General features: G+C 40.3%; 1 protein-coding gene across 2 annotated transcripts in view; it reads right to left on the bottom strand.

The window, feature by feature from the left end:
• Positions 1-1,721: 1,721 nt before the first annotated feature.
• Positions 1,722-21,107, bottom strand: part of SMARCAL1 (SWI/SNF related, matrix associated, actin dependent regulator of chromatin, subfamily a like 1) — a 34,588-nt gene continuing 15,202 nt past the window's right edge. For both annotated transcript variants that reach the window (XM_015868825.2, XM_015868826.2), the window contains exons 10-17: positions 14,909-15,049; positions 9,495-9,713; positions 8,644-8,714; positions 6,954-7,056; positions 5,768-5,950; positions 4,892-4,992; positions 3,256-3,352; positions 1,722-2,800 (exon numbers count right to left, since the gene is read on the bottom strand). In XM_015868825.2, coding sequence (XP_015724311.1) covers positions 2,600-2,800; positions 3,256-3,352; positions 4,892-4,992; positions 5,768-5,950; positions 6,954-7,056; positions 8,644-8,714; positions 9,495-9,713; positions 14,909-15,049 — 1,116 coding nt within the window. In that variant the 3' untranslated portion in view covers positions 1,722-2,599. The remainder of the gene's footprint in view (positions 2,801-3,255; positions 3,353-4,891; positions 4,993-5,767; positions 5,951-6,953; positions 7,057-8,643; positions 8,715-9,494; positions 9,714-14,908; positions 15,050-21,107) is intronic.

Here is a 21,107-nt window from a genome sequence, read left to right as displayed (position 1 = left end):
CCCACACAGAATCACAGAATGACCCGGTTGGAAGGGACTCAAGGATCATGTAGTTCCAACCCCCCTGCCCTGGCAGGGCCACCAAACATACACATTTACTAGATCAGGTTGCCCCATGGCCCCGTCCAACCTGGCCTTGAACACCTCCAAGGACGGGGCATCCACAACCTCCCTGGGCAGCCTGTTCCAGGGCCTAACCACTCTCCTAGTGAAGACTTCCCCCTAACATCCAACCTAAATCTTCCCTCTTTTAAACTTAAAACCATTTCCCCGTGTCCTGCTATTGTCAGCCCTTTCAAAGAGTTTACTCCCCTCCTGGGAGTAAGTTCCCTTCAGGTATTGAAAGGCTGCAATGAGGTCACCCCGCAACCTTCTCTTCTCCAGGCCGAACAAACCCAACTCCCTCAGCCTGTCCTCATAGGGGAGGTGCTCCAGCCCCCTGATCATCTTCGTGGCACCCCTTGATGTAATGACTGAAAGCACTTTCCTTCGAGATTCTTCTCCCCTTTTTCATCTAGTACGGATAAACCAAATCTCAAGTGTACCTGAAGAGCCTTTGTCATCCTGCCGCAATCCAGCTGAGATTTGATGGGTCCTAACAAAGAAAGAGTGAGTACACCTGGCATTCCTTTAACAGAGCTGGGACTATTCAATATGTGGGTTAGATAAATGGAGTTTACGAGCAGCAGAATTCTCCAAGGGCACTTTCAGCAGATTTCAGAAAAAAATAAATAAATACTCTTTTGAAGTAGTCGTACCTTTACAAAGAAGAGAATTACTTCTACAGGAGATGACAGTATGGTTACACAAATAATGCCTCCCATTTGTTTTTCACTAGGAAGATGGCAACATTTCTCACCACTTAACCCAGAACAAGAGGAAATCTTTTCTCTTCAAGAGGAAAGATTGCATCCTAGAAACAGATTAAACACTCCCATGTTCAAGAAGAAAGCCATTTAAAAGCATTTTAAAGTGTGTATTTGTCTCCTGGCCAGTTGTCTGAGCAAGAGAAATGATGTTTAGCATCGACTCTCAAATCTAGAGACAAAACATTTCCCACAGTTGGCCAGTTACTCAATCTTCAGTCCTACATTTCTTCACTTGCACACACATCAGAGCACCATTTCTAGTTATGAATGGAAAGCAAATCTCTACCCAGCACAACTGCAAACACAGCCAGGGTATTTCCATGACGACACTTGATGAAAATGGAATGATCAAACCCTCTGAAACAGGAAAAGAAAAATATATCCCAGATATTATCAGTCTGATCCTGTAGCACAAACCTCCTTTTCCTCCTTTGGGTCCACCATGGAAGAAAGGGCTTTTTGCCACTGCCTGGTATCTGCACAGAGCTAAGCGTGTTCCTTGCATAGCACAGTCTCATTGTAAACCATACAGAGGTGTAAGGGAGTGAATTACAAGTCTTAACCAGCCTGAATACCTTATGGAAGTAGCTGCTGATGCACCTCCAGGCAAAATAACACAGGTGATTCCCTTCTGAAAGCTCATGTGTTTTAGAAAGCCCGAAAAGAAGCATCACTAGATCACCTCTGTCCACTGTAAATACGCATACTTATTTTAAATCAACAAACAAACCAACCCCACTAATATTCTCACTGCATCATGTTTCTCAAGCTTAAGGTTCAAATGTAAGATGAAATTCTAACACAGGAAAACTTACAGCTTGGGAACCATGCTGTTCTGTTGGGAACCATGAATTAATACAACCTTTTTATTTAAGTTGCTCAGTCCAGAATCAGCTTCCTACAAAAACTGAACAGCTTCCTCATGAACCCCTCACCTCATTGATCGATGGAAATAAAGTCTTGAGCCTAAAAGAAAACATAAATGCACACTCCTTCCCCTGAGTAGCCAAGCTTAATCTCTGTCAGTAAGCACCATCTTCATTGTTCCCTGAGACAGCAAGTGCTGTGGAGCAGGTCCTAAGATTTAGAGGACAAGGCCAGAGACAACAATGCTGAGGCAAATGTGTGCCTAACAGGCAATACACGCTTGCTGGTAGGCCATAACAATGCTTGGTTTTATGGTATTATTGAGATTTCTGGGGCTCTCCTTCCTCTTTCTCACCTCCAGAAAATATCAAGAACTGTCTGTATCTCTATTTCTTTTCTGCTCACTGCCCAACTGAATAGGAGAGCTAGTTTGTGCATGACTCACAGAAGGACTTCAGTTCTGCCTGTGTGAACCAGCTCCTCATAATACACGCTAAGCTTTTTGGAGATGACTTTTGAAAGTACTCTGTTGCTGATACACTAATTCTCAGAAGAGCTCTTCTGTGCGGAGAGACAACAGTTATCTGCTTTATAAATAAAACAACCATGGAAGCTGAGCTGCCAAAACAAAGCAGCATGCTACCTTCCCATGTCCACTCAGTCATCAGCAAAGGTAAGACCGCAAGACCAGCAGGCTGCCAAGTGTGCAATGTTTATTTGATATGCTGTCATCCTTTGAGATGAAATACACTACCAGATACAGAAAATCTGAAGTATTTCATTTCTGAAAACCCAAAAATAAACTCATATTTTTAACTTTAAAAAAAAATAAAATAAAATCCATGTTAGCCATTTTCACTGTTTTACTCTTGAATAAACTCCTCAGTACGCCGCTTTTTGGGGGAACTCACTGAACACCTCTCTTCTGTGTCTCTAAAGGCACTGTCAGAGTCAAACTCACAGCAGGCATCAGCTGCTTCCAAAAGCGCAACATCAGAGTCATCTTGGCTGTCAGAGAAGGTCCTCTGGAACAGTTCATAAATGGTCTTCTGCTTTGGATCCGGCTGAGAAATTAGAACACATAAAAGCTGTATATGCACTGTCATATAAAATCGAAGTGAGAAACAACCAAAGTGTAATCTCATGTTTCTAGCTTCTTCCCAGCTTTACTACCCAATACAGAATCCAAGCCTAGAGGGGATCAGCTTTACTTGGGTGATTCAAGATCTGTCTTAACCTGAACTCTACACAAGGTCATATTCCATTACTTTCTGTCAATAAAAGGTAAATATTCAAAATACCATGATGTCCATGATGTTTTTAATGAGAAGAAAAGAAGGGTTGTGAACTCAGTGGAGAGTAAATAAAGGCATGAATTCAACAGGCATTTGACGTTCTGATCTGTGATACTGAAGGCAGAGCAGGTGTAAGGTCAGCCTACATGCCAATCTAGATGTACACAAGCCAAAACCCATCCAGCCTCTCCTGGGGACCACCGACATTCTTTCAGGTCAGTTACCTTAGGATAGTAATTAGTAGATTCAGCTGTATTGGAGAAATTGGTTTCTGAAAGCCCCGCTTCTCCCAGCACTTTTATTTTCTCTTGAATCATTGGCCTAGAAGAGAGAAACAGTTATTACTGAAGGAATAAAATGATATGCAAGACTCCATGGTCCCGTGAGAAGGATACCTGGTCACTTACTATGTGTAGATATAAAAAAGAAAGAAAGGAAGAAAGAAAAAAAAGATATAGCAGGACTGTAAAGATGGCTTTCCTATCAAAGCTTGTTAGCTTCTTAATCTCTGCTCTCTTGCTTATGATGGTTGTATGCTGTTTTGTGCTATCAATTAATCCATCAAAGTATCAGTCCAATTTAAATAAGTAACATATAAGAGGATGTGATCTCAGGCTATAAATACTTGGAGGAGTTGCATATTCAGGAGGGAAAGTAGTTGGCTATGGTGATACTGATGGTATGAAGTCAGAATAAGAAGATGCAGTTAAAGGGAACCCTAATAGCTTATGTGCTGAGTCTCCAAGGCAAGCAGTAGTAACGCCTGTCAACAGCCACATAAGCATTTCTGGGGTATCTCCCATTGTACTGCACAAGTAAGAATCCATTGCTGGGCCAAAATGTGTAGTAATATCCCAGCAGCATTTCCACAGTGAACACCAAATATCCTTTTGTTCTTTTTCTTGCCTTTAAAAACTATGCCAATATCTGTCTTTGAAGAGCCACATTTCCTTCCAGCTAAGCATTAATAACTACACAGACAGCATTTCACAATACAGGCAGAATTACTGTTGTTATATTTCTGTGAAATGTGGGCAATACATCAGTTTCCAGATCCCTGCATTGTAGGGTTATAACTATTTGCCATCGTGATATTCTAGAAACTGGACAAGTTCATTTATCCCACTCGTTCCTTTAAATGAGGTAATAAGTAATTTCGGACTTAAAATGAACCAGCTGGTGGATAATTTATTTTGGTTGTTTGCAGGTCAGTTCCCTTGCAGCAGAAAGGATTCCCCACATTCTCCACTGCCCCAGGATGTCAGATTCCCTCACCCCAAGTGCTGCAGTGACAGCTAAGACCCATTCACCCAGAGCTGGATCAATAGCATTTCTTTAGTCTCTATCAAAGGGCTTATCACAGAGCAAAACGAAAGCAACAGTGCAGTCATCCTCTACATCCCCCTGTCCAAGTGCTCCCCAACAGCCAGACTGCTCCTAACACTTGATCCACGATACTCACAACTGACTCACATCCATCTCCAGTACCTGGTGGATTCACTGGAAAGTACTCAACACTTTACAGTGTCCCTGCATCAGAACCTTTACATTATATGTGAGAAACTTTCTTGTCTTGGAAGCTGTGAAGGTTTTAGATGTATCACCCCTCCAATTTTTTCCTCAGCAGCCCCTTTCTTTGCCAGATAACTACTTTTATTCCTCCTGCTTATCACCCACTTAGTTGTAACCACTATAACACTATGCTGACTGTCACCATCTCACTGCAGCCCTGGCTAGCAATTGCTGCTTCTCCCTTGCAGAGTGTGGAGACCATCAATATTATTAAGCAACTTCTGTGTTACATGTGACACGCTGAAATTAGGCAGGAAGGCAACCAAAGAGACTCTCTCTGCTTCCTACCATAAGAAGTCGTCTGCTGTGCCTCTAGCCACCAGGTAGTGAATATTAACAGAGCTGGTCTGTCCAATTCGATGAGCCCGATCTTCTGCTTGGATCAAAACCTTTATGTAAAAACATTACAAAGAAAATCAGTTGAAAGCATCTAAGGAATAACACACACCAGAGAACTTGTGCTGTGACTACTTCTTGTCTGTATCCCATAAACATCCTCATCCTTCAACACAGACAAAAAGTCACCTACTGCATCAGGTTGACTAAAAGACAACAAGCATTTTTCGAAGTATGCCCTAAATCCTCCTACTGAAATTCAGTAATCTGGGGCTGAGGGACTCCCAGAAGACTGAGTATACAATAACAGAGATAAATGCTTGTACTGCATATGGTATGGGGTGCAACTTGTGTTGTCCACAGTCTACATACGCGCTCTGTCAAATACACTGCTAACATACTGAGATGATGCTTGAAATACAGAGCCCTTGTTCCTAGATGTTTGCTGCCAGATGGAAAGCTGTACAAATGTGGCTGAGATTAAGGGAACTGGATAAACAAGGCAGGAAAACCTGCACTCCCTGCACTTTCAAAGTGAAGTGGGGAGTCAGCATTGATGATGGACTCATTCAGATCTTGGCTGAGCTGCAGGAGCTGTGAAGAGTTGTCAAGAAACAGCAGCCTGTTTTCCTTTCATGCTATGTTCTCCAGCCAGCAAACAGTGTAACCAGACACTATGGTTCAAAGCCCAAGGTGCTTGAACAAATAGCCACTAGAGAGATAACAGAAAAGCCCTAGAAGAAAGTTCCCTTCCCTCACATCTCCCAAGAGCCAGCATTTCTGCTCTGCAGGCAGCAACCAGCACCCATCCCACTCCAGGATTTATACCCCTGGATTCCAGAAGAGCTCTGCAAACACCACCAGGTCCGCAGCAGACAGTGTCAGGCCCATGTTTGCAGCAGTGAGGGACAGAACAGCCACAGCCTGTTTCTCTGAGAACTGGAACTTCTGGCACAAAGACTGCCGTTCAGCTGACGGTGTAGAGCCATCAATGCGGATGTAGTCAAAATGCTGAGAAAAGGCAGAGAAAGATCCTACTTAGCAGCCTTTCCTGCATTCTACTTCCAAATTTCAGTGGATTCTATTTCCCTTCCCCATGCCAGAAACAGGAAAGTAAAAATTGCAACTATTGTCTTTTAAAAAGTTTTCACAAATTTTAAGACACATTAGCTCAACATATAACATACTTCTCTGCTAACAATGCCTGGCTTGCTTCTGCGTCCACTGCTCCATCAGCCCTGAGCAATAGGAAGAACATTGCCCAACTGGCAAGTATAGCAAAAAGGGAAATAGCTTAACAAAAAGATTAATGCTGTATGTGTGCATATCCTACAACAGCTACAACCTCCTTAAGTCTTCCTCTGCTTACAAAAGGAGGAGATGAGATCCTGGTATCCCAAGTATAAACTTGGATGCTAGAAGGCTATAACTTTAGGGTTCAGCCTCCTTGCTCTGCTGTGGAATGCTGTCACAAAGGCAAAGTCACCGCTGCCACTGTATTTTAAAGCCAGGAATATCATCATTCACACTGCCCCAATGTGAGCAAGAACTCTTTAGGAATACCCACAGAAATCTTTCATGAATAATTAGTGCCAACATTTTTGAATTAAGAGAAATTATCGCCCATGTACAGGGGTTCTAATACCATAAGAGTACTACAGTACAAAGGAAGGCAGCCATAGCTGGGATTGGGTTGTAACCTTTTCCCTCTCTGAGGAAAGCTTGGAGGAAAAAGCAGAGATGGCCACATGGGTTAACTACTCCAAAAATTTCTCTGGGACAGATGATGGAGGTCAGCAAAAAATAACAAAAGCCATTCAGCTAATTCAGCGTGCATCTCATGATGCTCTGCTCAGCTCTCTTGGAGAAGGGCATGCTCAGACACACAGCAAGTACAAATGATCTCTGTCGATATCTTTCGTAAGATAGCTGACTAGCCCTAACTCTGGGGAGCTCTTAAACAGCTTTGAAGCTGTAATAGTGATAAAGTTGGGAAAATTTAGGCATTACTTACTTTCCTCTCCACCTCTTCAACTATTGCATCCAGCATTATTTTGTGATGAGCAAACACCAGGAATTTATCTTTCCCACTTTCTAGTAACTCCAAGATGTATTCTCTATATTAAAGACCAGAAAAAAAAAGAACACAAGTTCTGAATTATCTGCTGAGAGAATACAGGCTTTGCTCAAAACAGATATCAAATCAACTTTTTACCTAACATTAATTAGAAACTCAGTTACCATTTGACAATCCATTTATCTCTCCATATTTCTGACTTGTGCTCCATCGCAGATGATCAAAATTCCCTACCTTCTACGGAATAGCAAGTAGTTGTTCTAGACCAAGAATGTCAAGTTCTTTGCCAAAACCAACACAATTTAGGTCAGCAGCAACTGGCAGAAAACACCAAACAAGATTTCCAGCAAGTGTATTAAGATGGATCAATGCTTTCCAGACAGCTCACTGAATTCTGGTCCCAATTATATGATAATATCATTTAAGAAAGAAATCTGGGAGTGAGATTGCTGAATTTTAAGCAAAACGAATATCAAAGTGAATTTTCAATAAAATGATTTTATACCTCATCCCCATATATCCAGTTACAAAACGTCTGCTTTTTCAATGACTGCAGAGTAGCCATGGACAACACTGTCATCTGAGGTAAGACATGGAAGGTGACAGCGATCACAGGACAGTACCATTAGCTAGATGGAACTGTACATTAGCAGCTTACACAAAGTAATAATTTAAATGCTATTAAACACCAGAAAAGGAAGTGGGCAAGCTGTTATATCTCTCAGTGTATGCAGAGTCAGGTAAGCAGCACAACACAGTTTATTTGGTTCATATTTGCAACTGAATATATAAGGAAGAAATTACTAACTGTTCACTAACACAAAAAGCAGAAAACCCTCTATAGAAACAAGAGCTGGGACTCTGAAGTGCAGTTCTGTGCCAAACAGGCAGATTTTGCAGCAAAGTCTGGGACTGTGGAATTACAGAGTGCACTTCAGCTCGTCCTTACATTCAAAGGGCTGTGGAAAAGTAAACTGTTTTCATGTTATCAGTACACTTATTAAAAAGCCTAAATGAACTACAACAACTCCTTCGCAGTCCCAGCAGAAAGACTAAGGATAAAAAGGCTTTACAAGGCACAGGACATTCAGAAGCACATCTGTGAGAGAAAACATTTGCTACTGACTTTCAACATTAGCTCTGTGAAAGAGCCAAGAACTTCAGTAGTGACTTCAACACCCTCAGAGAATGGTATAACTAAAGCTCAGTCCATCTCATAAGCTTTCTGACTCAGGGCTCCTGCTGCAGCACTACATATACTATACTACAGCAGTATTTGACCTCTCCAATTCTGTTGATGCTTTTGGTTTCATTGCTAACCTTCCCTTAAACTGAAGTAGGGTCTGGAGCAGGGAGCCTGATCCAAGTCCCAAACATCAAATAATTTTCAGTGGTTCAAATGACACAGTTTAGATCCATATCTGGAATGAAATCAGAAAACTTGTTAATCCCAGGGAAGCCAAAAGAAGAAAACCTTTAGTGCATTGTAATTAAAATCAATTTTTTAAGCTTGTCTTGAGGCTATTCTTCATGTCCCTACACTGTTATCTCTAAGGCACCATTTTCCTGTTCTCAGCAGAAAAACACATTTTACTAGTCAAGAATGTAGCAGTGACATGCAGCTTACACGACTGAGTGGATTTTAGCTTCTGCTGTTCTGCTGTAGAAGAGAAGAAGAGCTTCCTTCTCCTTTTGTTTCTGCAGAGAGAAAGAAAAACAAATGTGAGACCCAGGAATACCTTCTCTCCCACCTTGCTTACAGATTTAGGTTGGCTACTGTAGTTTGTACACACTTTGCTAGAAAAAAAAAAAAAAGAACCTAAGATATAAAACAAAAGGAGATTGGATGGGGAAGTCTGCTCATCATTGGGCATGGCACCTAGCCAAACCCATACTTCTGACACCTCCCTACCTCCTACTCAACTCCTACAAGTTGCATGACAAGCATATCACAAATGCAGTTTTAGCTGATATAGCACTTCCTGACTGAAATGACAAAGAACAACTCCCAGGTTATTACAGAACTCTGTTAGAAACTTATTTGCTAGCCAAAATAGAAAAAAAAAAAAATAAATCACAAAAACACAGTCTTCAGCGTTTTGGCTACTTCTGTGTTTTACAACTCATCTTCAGCAAGGCTGTGTTTATAGCCTGAATGGGATTACAAGGCAAGATGGAAGAGCAGACAGAGGCAAAAGAGGCACAAATGATAATTAGAAAGAACAAGAAGAAAGAGAGAAGAAATAGTATTTGATGCAGAAGGAATAAAAGTATACCACTTCAAAGGAAAAGAATAAAATCTGTTCTCAGTGGCCTTCCGCTGTGCCTTCACATGGGGTGCAGTTCTAACTTTCATTGGAACACAGGACAGATTTTTCACTGATTTTTAATTCAGTTTAACCAAAGAAGAGTTCTAATCTGAAAAATAAAGGCACCTGAAATACCAACAGCTCATCACAAAAATCACTTCTGACTTACACTTTCATATCCTCTGGCCATTTTCTCTGCTTCAGCTGCCAACATAGCTTTGGTCTTTGCATTAATGCCTTCAGGAGCCACCACAACCATTTTGCGTTGCTTTGCTGGAAGCTGGGATAGCACATCTGATTTAAGACGTCGGATCATGATGGACTCTTCCAGCAAAATTTTCAGTTCAGCTAAGTTGGATGATCCAGAGTAGTCCCAACCCCATGGCATCTATGAAAGATCAAAGCAGTTATCAGTGTCACATTTACAAAAGGCTGATGCTTCTGTTCTGCAGGTGATCCAGCAGTGGAATAAGTTTTACCAAGTTTCTCTGGAGCTAAGAACTTAATGATTACTAGGAAAAGAGATGTGGCAAATTTGGTGTTAAGACAGGATACAAACTAATCCAAGAGAAGGTTACTCATCAATTTCCCCTTTTCCAATCTACAAGTATTCAGGAAGGTACAGGAAAGAGGATTATGGAAAAATAGAGGGATCCCTCTCATAGCATTGTGCCTTGGTATACATCCTTACCCAGCCGGGCGTTTCTGCTCTTTACTTGTAGTTTTGGGAAGACCTACGCAACTCAATGCAGTTCTGTGTACATGAATTTACTTCAGCACTAAGCAGTGACAAAGAAAAACACCTCCAGCAGCATGATCACAGGCATCCTTAACCAAATGCCTTCACAGAGATGTTAGATTTGTCTGACATACCCAGTAAATGCTAAGTAAAAACTGCCTGTTTTCCACCATGACTTGTCTCTTGGCTCTGCCATTATTGTTTTTTGCTGAGACTTGAGTAAACCACAAATTCTGGTAGAAATACATCATTCAAAGTATCACCTTTTCAAAGCTTCACCACTTCAAAGATCCTCTAAATAAATCCTTCATTTAATCCACTTTTAAGCACTAGTCTCTGAACCTGCCCTATCCTCCAGCACCCTACACACAGACATCATCTATCTGTTCAATTCATCATAGCTCATAATTTCTCCTACCAGTAACCCCACAGCCACTCATTTGTTCTCTGGGGAAGCTAAGGTGCCAACCATTACCCTTTCCAAATGAAGCATCTTTCAACAACTTGTACTCAGACAGGAGACCAATAAGGTTTTTACAATGATGTAAAAGAGTTTTGTTGTTCGTTTTTAATGCTGAAGATTCACAAATACATATATGAAATAAAGCTACAGTGATCTGAAAACCAAATGCTGGTGATCTTCCTCAGCTCCAATTTCAAGTCTTGCTGACAGCGTCTCCAAAATCCACCACAAATACAAGCTCTGGTCCTCCAACAATCCAAAGCAACCCTTATATATGTATATATCCTGAACTGCCTGTAAAAGAGACATGAGGTACCTCAGCACCAACCCCTTGAATCTGCTGCTCTACTCTCATTGTATCACCTTAACTGCTAAGATAGATTTAACTTGAAAAAAAAATCCATATTCCCTTTATTTGCCTTCCCCAAGAGAAATTTGCTGCAAAGCAGTATTGGAAATGAAACAGGAAAAACCTCTGCAGCATTCACTGCACCCTCTCTATCTTCCTGCAAAATGGAGGAGACAAAAGTAGCTGTATTAGACATGAGGTTAACCACATCACTTACTGTATTAACGGATGGTGCTTTGATAGAGTAGGGACAAGAACAGGTTATGAGACAGAAAGGGGAGGAATCAAACAGGTCACGAGCAATTAAGACCTCTTTCATATATTAAAACAAGTATTCTTATTTCAGGTTGGGACATAACAGGGCAATGTGCAATTCTATTGCCATATTGCAGTGATGAGAACCATTAACTAACTACAGATTCTGGCACCTGTAGCCACCATTAAAACTCATTTGACTTAATGTATTCCTATCTAATTATGGTACTTTCTGATTATCTGTAATAGGTTCATTAAAGCTAGAAATAATTCAAACCATATATACAGAACCAGATAAACCTACTTGGATATAAGCTAACATAAGTATTAATGCTCTGCTTCCCTGAAACCAGGGGTGCAATGCAAGTCCCTCAGGACCATGAAAAGCTGGCTCAAGTCTAACTAGGTTCATTAGCTTTGGACATGCTGCAGGACAGCTAACAGCGCTCAGCCCCAAGTCTCTGCACCCTCCTTCTGCACTGCTTCAGAATTCTTACTCAGTGGAATAGATGTACAGAGCCAAGAAGGACCTGGTGCTGCATCCAGCCTGGTCATGCTGCTCAGTGCTCTGGAAGTTAATGAGCAGGGATCAGTGCTGAGTGAGCAGCTAAACAAGACCTTCCACGCAGCCTGGATGCTCTACACAGGCTGCTACATTCTATTCACACAGTACACCTTCTTCAGCTTTTTGCTGCTGTCACAGACAAGTGATGTATATATTGTAGATCCACGTAGCACAGTTCATTTCAGAAGACTAATATCATCGTGGTCAGAAGAACAAGGCAGAGACAGAGCCAATACGATATCTACTGTCATGTTAAAAAGTATATACAGGCAGAATGGTGTTTTCGGATTACTGTCTTTCTTTTACAGTAATTGTGTTGCTGGAACAACCTGCAAACAAGAAAGCATACTAGTTTTGTGTTGTACCTAGTTAATGATAGATAATTATTCTTGGAATTATTAAAGTATGTTTTATTGTATACTATTATGAAAAAAGAGAGGGGAAAAAAAGGATATTTATTTTGCCAAAATACACATCTGACTTTGATCCATCACATTCCAGAACAAATGCATCTGTGATTTTCTTACCGAAGTGTTACAACATTTTACATGAGTCAGTAACCTTAACACACCGTTAGCAGGAGCTGCCAAACTCTCACAAATTCAGAGCATGTGCTCAGATAAAAATTATTTAATATTTGCCAGCATCACCGAGTTGGAAAAATGAATTTGCAGCACGTACTTTGGGAAACAGACCTGCGCTGTTTTGTAAATACACAGGTGACATTTCACTCACTACATTTTTAAGAGTGTTGATGCTGGGAGGTTGAATTACAAAATGACAAACTTTTATATCTTTTCTAATCACACCTGCCAGGATCCTGCAATTTTCTGTTAAGTAATCTATTCTCTTCAAATGGAAAGTTGTCAGGTTTTAGTTTAAAATTGAATGGTATGCAGGTTTGTCAGTTTTTTCTTAATCAGATTTATTACTAACACCAAAACATTTTTACACAGCACCTTTCATTCTGATAGATCTCCAACAGCTCTGCAAAACCTCTCTGGTTCTATGCAATTCCATCCTCCTCCTTATAGCGCAGCCACTTTCAGGACAAAAAGAGCCACCTACTTGAATAATGGCTGTAAAGGTACTACAACAGTTCTTAGGAGAGGCTACAGCTCAACACTATCTCATGTTAGAGCTGCAAAAACAAACATGAGGGATACACTACAATCACCCTTTAAGTTCGCTCATAGCTGAGAGGATCTCATGCAACTCAATATGTGGTAGACCCATTTAACTTGGCTACTATCCACATCCCTTCATTTCCAGCAGTCCCACTTCCACTCTAAATAAGCAAATTCTTTCTAGGTTCACTCTATAACTTATTGATATTGACTGTAGCAAAACATCCCAGGAGAGCACCAAGAAGACCAGTAAGGTTCAACTGCCTAGTAGAGATGGGTCAAACGGAAATGAAATTGTACTACAAACCCTAGAGGCTTTGAAGAGGAATTGATACAGACTGTGACCCACACACTGAGTTTCACTGAGGGCTGAAAACTCATTTATACAGAATACACTGCTACAACCTGAATAGTGCAGAACAATTTTATTTCTTTAATCCAATTACACATCTTACCTGAGGTCCATACACCTTGTAATTGAAGTAACAGCAAGTCATGCAGAACTTTACTCTCAAAGGGTTTAAGAAACTCCAGACTTACTTAGACCCACAGTCCAACCTGCCTTTTTACCGCAGAAAGCCAGAAAGATTAAACTGCATCTCTTCATTTCCCTCTAGAAAGCACGCTGGACACTGTTCAGACAGGAACCTCTCAGCAAAGATAATGAAACTCAGCAGAATAGCTGCCCTCTTCCTCTCTCTGAGCTCTTCATCTATACAACTCCTACGATGGATGAAGAAATAAGAAGTTTCCATCCTCCACTAAGAAAGCAGTGCTTTGCCAACATGAATGTTGTTACTTTCTAGAACTCGTGCTCTGTGATTATGCACATTAAATGGTCTTACTTTAATCAATGATATCAGTATTATCATTACCAAATCCAATGAACTGCACATCTTTCTTGTACATCTGGACAAACACAAAATAGTGCTAAACTAGCCTCAAAAGCTGAAGTGGACACTGAAATCTAGAGAAAATGGGCTTGTCAACTTCTGATGAGACAGCATCTTCCTGATGCAAACTTCCAGCATGCACTGATGATTTTTATTCTTCTGTAAATATTTTTGAGCATACACATGGTCATTTGGCATTTCTAACCACTCTGCTGAGATTAAGTTTTTGCCCAGTCTTAGACAAGATGAAGCACAAGAATGGCTTACTTGAGAATAAAGTACAGAGAGCAATTTTATGCAACACGTCCTTTCTCACACTGCCAAGCCATTGTAACTGCTACATGCTTGACCTGTAGAAGCTAAAGAGCAAACCAGATTAGAAGGCTCTTGTTCCAAATCAGAACTCAGTTGTAAATTTGGCTCTCATCTTTGCATCTACGCAACTAACACAAAAGATTCCAGAACCTTGCTGTTCAACAGGCAGAAGCAACAGCTCTGCTTATAGCAGTGTATGTTCCAACACACACAGCAGCCTGAGAGATCACAAAGCCAAGGGCAGCTGAGTTTCCTGTATGTAAAAGATCGAGTCCCACCATCATAGCTGCATGAACTATCTGGCCACAAAGCCAAATTCCTGCAGTGGTTGCACTTAGTGACTGCTTTTTTTTTTTTTTTTTTTTTCCTTTTTTAAACTTCATCTTACCTGGAGTCATTGCACTGTTAAAATGTATGTAAAATTTAAAATGTTAAAAAGAATTCATACGTTGTTCAAACAGTCATTAAACCAGACAATAAATTGCTTTTTAACCAATTAGCTGAATCCTGCAGCTGCTTAAAATGACCATACTGTATCCACTTAGAACTCTTAGCAAGTTCTTGTCAGAACAATCTCTTTCCCACAAGCTATGGCCACTTTGGCTTTTAGCTTTTTATTTCCATGCTCTTTCACGGCAGAACTTGACAAGAAGCTTTATTGCCTCTTTACCTGAGGCCTATTTTTCATTTGCAGTACCTACAGCTTCTAAGGTTGAAAGCCTTCAAAATACCACTGCGGAGCAAGACCTCAAAAAGTAATATCAAAAAGGGGAAGGAAGGCAAGAAAGAAACACTCTGATTAAAAATAAAGTAAAACAAATAAAATGCTGTTTGGGGAGTCCCACTTTGTCATTTCCCCACCATCCCTCTGAATTACCTTTTTTGCATCACAGTAGCGGAGCGCAAAGGTGTGGAACTGTGGAAAGAAACCTGGCTGGACAGCTGCAATCTGTGTGTAGAGCTCTGCAGGCCGTGACATGGCAGGGGTTCCTGAAAGTAAGATCACTCTCCTCGCTGCCTAGAAAAGCAAAATAGGACATCCCTTATACAGGTGACAATATAGATGACAACTGCAATGAGGTTGTCCCTGGCCCCAGAAGAAAGCCCCAGGGCAATTGTCCTATCACCATAAAGAGAGAAACGTTTCACTTTTCAAAGATACTTTTATCCTTCACTTTTGGAAGGCTCTCAAGGACAGCGCTTAAAACTTCTAGGAAGCAGGACAAACCGTATCATTTCTTATTCATCATGCACATGCTGGAAGGGGACATCAATTTTTATGACAGTTCTTTTTGAATTGGCATTTACGCACAGTATGTGTTAATACCTTATGTCTGGCTCAACGTTTCATCTGGCATTAGGATGTCACAGGAGCATGACACACATTCCTCTCAGGTATATCTTACCTCCAAAATAAATTCTCTTGTAATAAACCTGCCACAACAAGCCATGAACAAACTGCCTTACTCACAAAAGCAGAAGGGGGACCTAGAGAAGTAGAGTTTTTCATGTTTTTAGGGCATTTTCTTTTTAATTCAACTAGGAAGGAGAGAGAGATGATGCCGCCTGAAGAAAGCTGCCCACCTAGCAGCCATTCTGAGTATACGCACAGCTTGCTGGATGCTAAAACATGAGGTAATCAATAAGAAATCACTTAGGAATACTGTTAAAAAAAGAACAAAAAACAACACAAAAACCTGCTTTTATGGGATACAGGAGGGAGGGTAGACAAACAAAAAGAACCCACACAGTAATCTGAAGTAGGTGCTCACAAAAAGTGAGAAAAAAAATAATTACACCATAGACATCAAAGCCTCCAAAATGCATTTCTACCCTCTTATATTCAGTGTTATCTAATTCTATTATTAGACAAGAGCGATGAATTTCTACTGCTGTAAATTCACATATAGTAGTTAAATTACAACTGCCTTGTAATTTCCTGCATAGTTTAAAGCAAGTTCATTAAAATAACAAAAAGATTCTTGAGTGACATCTGTACCAGCAGCTCATTCATATTTAAATGAAAAAGAAAATGAAATTCTTTTATCATTTCACTGAGATCTACCAGTCACCCAAATCTATTCGAGATGATTCATCCACTCATCAACCAAATGTGGTGGGGGAAAAAGAAAATAAGAGTTCACAGATCAGCTACCGGAAATTAATTTCAGGACTTTATCAGATATTTATATACAGGTTGTAACCAAGGTGAAACTTGCCTTCCCCCTCTGTTAAACAGATCAGAAGGAAGCGTGACAACCCATAGGATCGCACAATTCTCACAAACCTTAAAAAAAAAAAAAAAGCAGGATATTTATCACAGCAAGTAAGAAGAAGCGTCCAACCTTCTGACATATCAAAAAGGCATTAAGTTCACACAAGACAGAGGTCCCTACACTAAGAAGAAGGAAGGGTGACAGCCAGTGCTGGGGAAAAAAGACAACATGGAGGCATGGAGGTCACACATACTTGCAGAAGAGAGCATATCAAGGTCAAGATGAATGGGAGGGAACAACAGCTGGGACATTTGCAAGCAATGTGTACACATAACAGACCAGGAACATACTAAATGCAACATAAAACCAACTGTGTTGAGAGCTATACCACTCTCAAGGCTCTTCCTCCATGGATGGTGCTCCTCAGGAGCTACACAAGACAAGGCTGGAATGCTAATTCCCTGGTAGTTACAACACTTGGTTGGTCTCCCATCTCCTTCAATAATCCTAGAACAAGTATCAAAATGAGGAATCCAGAAGTTACAGGTCATGTGAACTCTATACATGTCCAGCTGTTGCTTCTGTGTTTGCATCGTATTTTTGTACAGAAAAGCACTTGCTGAGGATTTGTGATACATCTAACAATTAACCATTTTAAAAATCAGGAGAACTGAAAAACAACCCATATTACTTAAGCAACAGCTGTGAAGAACTAGAAGAAGTTAATTTCAGAAAGTGGTGCAGAACACAGGTGGTCTGACTCATTATCCAAGAATCCCTTTCAGTATTAAAAACCGTAATAGAAGGAGCCCAAGGGAGAGGGGAAAAAAAAGTTCTAAGGCAGACAAGGTTTCAAGCGTTGAAGACTCACTTAAATGCTGGGTGAAAGAAATGTCTTTGATTCACAGATCTGTTAGTAGTGGCAAATCATTTTCAATACATGCCCATAAAGATTTGCTCCTGCAAATCCTGCAGAGAAGTCTCTGCTGATCACTCTTTACTCTCATCTCTCAGTGAACTTTCTGTAGTGTTAAAAAGTTTAAGTTTACCCTTTTTCTTCCAAGTTCTGTAAGAACAGTATGGAATAACACACATAAAATATGATCACAGTGACAAGCATGGACTCTTCACCAAAAAACAGAATAGTTACCAATTTCTATGTATCTCCACATAGAACAAGTAACTTCAGCTACTAGTCATCATGAAGGCATGAGGAATAACCATGACCAGGAGTACTTCTTACTCTCTCTCATCTGTCCTTGAGATGATTCTCAGAGCTACTTTCCTTTGAAATTGCTTAAAGCAAATCTGACGATGACTTGACTAGTCAAGTCATTGACACTCACTCTGTAGACCTGAGTAACATAAAACAATTGTGGCATTGCAGCACACACCAGACACCAGCAGGAATGATTTCTGCAGCTGTGAAAAGATTTACGAAAATTACTTTTGAAAGTTGAATAATTTATTAAGCTTGATGGCACTTTAAAACCCAGCATCCAACTGACTGGAAGGGGGAGTGGTTATGGGGTGGTGCGGAGTGTTATGCCACAAAGCTAAACATGCAAAGAGCGTCATTAACATACAATGACTGCCTCTATTGTAAATGAATTTCACAGCATGAGCTCTGCCATATGCTAACAGACTTACACTTAAAAAAAGTTTGGCTGATTCTGACTATATAATTACTCGTGTCCCCAGATTTTGCTTACTTTGTCGTTTTGAACTGCTTAGCTAAGAACACATTATCCTGTGAAATTAGAACTCTGAGAGTGGCCATAATGTAACGGGGATAGTAAATGTAGTAGAAGATTTGATAAAGGGAAAATATTGCAGCTGTTTTGGGGAGTCTATTTCCGTACTTGGGTCAGTGTTCTGCATTTCATAAGATGATGTGGTCATTCCTAAAAATATAAATGCCTTTCTCTGTTCTTAAATGACATCCAGACACATCTTCTCCCAAATGGTGACAAACAACTCCGACTAAACCAAATTACCTCCCCACTTAGAGAATCAGCTTCTCTGATTTCAATACGACATTCTTCCTCACACAGCAGGTGACAACAAGTAAAGGTTGCTTTATCCAATCCATATAGATTTGTAATGCCTAAAGATAGCAGCTATTTATTTCCTACAGGGAGATTTTTCTGTTCCCTCCTTACTTTCTACCTTCATTGCTGACCTAATTCCCTTTATTATTTTTAAGCATCTCTTTATTGAAAGAAGCACGCAGAGTATCAGATTCCAGCTACCCAATGTATTTGGACTTATGGAATAGAAACAAAGAGCTTTAACCTTGTACATATCACAATGTGCATTATGTTATTAACGTGCATAGCAGCTCAATAAGAACAATTTCATGAGTAATATTACCCAAATGTTGTGCAAAGAAGCCCATAGAGAAAACAACAAAAATAAGCCCATTTTATGTCACCAGGATCTTGAAATACCATGTATTTCTCAGTTTCTAACTCAGTTCTTCACTAAAAAATTACTGTTGCTCCTCCAGAAACACTTATCCATATTCTACTGGGACCTTTCTCAGTTTCCATTGCTTTGCAATTATAGAACAAAGACAAAATAGCTTTTTGGATAGCTGAAGGATGTAGAATCCTTTTCACCCAAGTCCCCAAGAGATCCTTCTACAGATCACTGAAAAACTTCCATTTCATTGTTTCTTCCTCCTTTACTTCCCTTGGGACTTTGTTGTTTTACGGCTATTGGTAGCATGCCTTCTCTCTCCTCAATACTTAATGTTTCTGGGCCAGTCTAACCTCAGAAGGAGAAAACTAAAATGCGTCTGGAAGAGGTAACATCCTGGGAGGCAGATGAAGGACAGAGGAAAAGGGAACAACAGTTGTCAACAACACACCCAGGAGAGCAACTCAGTCCCAGCCATGACACCAAAGAGAACAGCAAGGCGACAAGCCCTCTGAATGATTGCTGCAGCTCTGAATAAAGGACTGGGACAAGTCAAGTCTGAAAAAAGTGACTGAATCAAAGCCCCACAGCATGAGGCTATTGTCAATTTGATATACATGAAAACTGGACAAAAGGGCCACTATGAACATAGGAACTTCTAGCCCTCACGCGTGCTACAAGAGATGCTGAAGCAGGGGACAGATCTCACACGGTTACTTGAGCAGACTGACCAGCATGGAAGTTAACTAAGCTTGAAAGCAGTGTTTTTGCCATGTGCCAAAACATCAAATAACAGTTTTCCACTATGGCTTTCAATCCATTTGCCTCCATAATTGTGCAGTGTCACACACTGTGTACAGGCTTGGCCACCAAAGTCCTTGCGGGCAGGAGAATCACACTCTCCCCCACATACAGGTCTGCACAACCAAAAGCAAGCACATCCACAATGGGAAGGGGGTAAGAAATCCAGCCTACACACTTTACTGCCACTATTTCAGCTTATTCTATTATATTGCTTACCTAATGGCAAGTTCCTCTCTCAAAGTTCTGCCTAATAGGAATCGTGTCTTTATCCTTATTCTTATGAATCTGTTCAGGTACCTCAGAAGGTAGTAAGCATGGTTATTGCATACAAGACTTTAAATGCTGTAATCAAAGGTTAAGTATTTCAGATACTAAAAATTCATCCTGGCTGTCTAACAAAGCAGATTCAAAGTTAACATCCAAGCTAAGTCATCTTTATTATGAATGTACTGATGCATAATCCTATTATTGTGCAGTTCTGTCTAAACATCCCCAGCAATCTTTATATTTCACTTAATATTCAAATGGAGAAGTCACAGAAGCAGATTCTACTGAGATAAAAAGAATCCATTAAGCACCAAATACTCCCATTTTTACCCAATGACTATTTACTACACAGATGACAATGTGAATTTTAAATACAACGTTCAGGTGATGGAATCTCCTCATATCCTGGTTGGTCTTTCAGACAAAAAATTGCTGCAATATGCAATGCCAGTAGTGGGCACAAGATCATTCACTAGCAGTCGAGGACAAAGCTGCCAAAGGGGACTAGATTTAGAGCAAAATACATGTTGGAAAGCAAGGAGGGCTAATGGGTGGCTATTACAGACAACACTGCAAAAACCACAGTCAGGGAAATAAAGTTTAAGTCTCTAAAGGTTCTGATCCTCTCTTACAGCATGCTGCTCACACATGAGAAAAGGCACGATGCAAATACGAAACTCTTAACGCTTCTAGAAGACTGAAATTCAGTTTCAAAAGCATAAGCTCTCAGTGCTTTAAAGACCAGCGATGTAATAGCATAAAACTGTAAATTCTCAGTAATTTCATATAGTCAATTAACCTCTATGTAACAGGCACCATCTTTCACATCTTACAGACTGCAAATAATTTTGACAAGCTGATCCTTACCAAGGTACAAGTAGGAAAGTAGACCAATTTTTGAGCATTCTGCAAAGAGGTAAAAATTGTCATTTTGTGCCATTTGTGATTATACACCCTTTTGGGTGTACTTCAAAATGCTCATAAAAATCACACCTCCTGCTTAGTTTCCAAACACAAAAGGACTGTGACTAAAAATAACTAAAAGTGATTTGGAAAGCTAAGAGAAGATAAGAGAGACTTTAAGGAGAATGACAAAGTTACTAAGGACAACTGCCTTTGCCCTGACATTAAAAAAATCTTGCACATAAAAGTTGGTAGCTGTAAAAGCCATCATGGGTCAAACCTTCTTTTTATATACACCTATTGATAGCTATTGAGAAAAAACTGCACATGTCTTGTTCTAATGAACAGACTTTGCAGTGTCTAGAAATTACTGCTACTTTTAATCTGTGAAAGGCTATTAGAGACAATTTGCCTCTTTGATCCCAGGACCACAGGCAGATATAAAAAGTCACATTTCTCCAGATA

The sequence above is a fragment of the Coturnix japonica genome, chromosome 7 (assembly GCF_001577835.2).
Source record: "Coturnix japonica isolate 7356 chromosome 7, Coturnix japonica 2.1, whole genome shotgun sequence".
Classification (NCBI taxonomy): Eukaryota; Metazoa; Chordata; class Aves; order Galliformes; family Phasianidae; genus Coturnix; species Coturnix japonica.
This window is presented reverse-complemented; position numbering and strand designations above follow the sequence as displayed.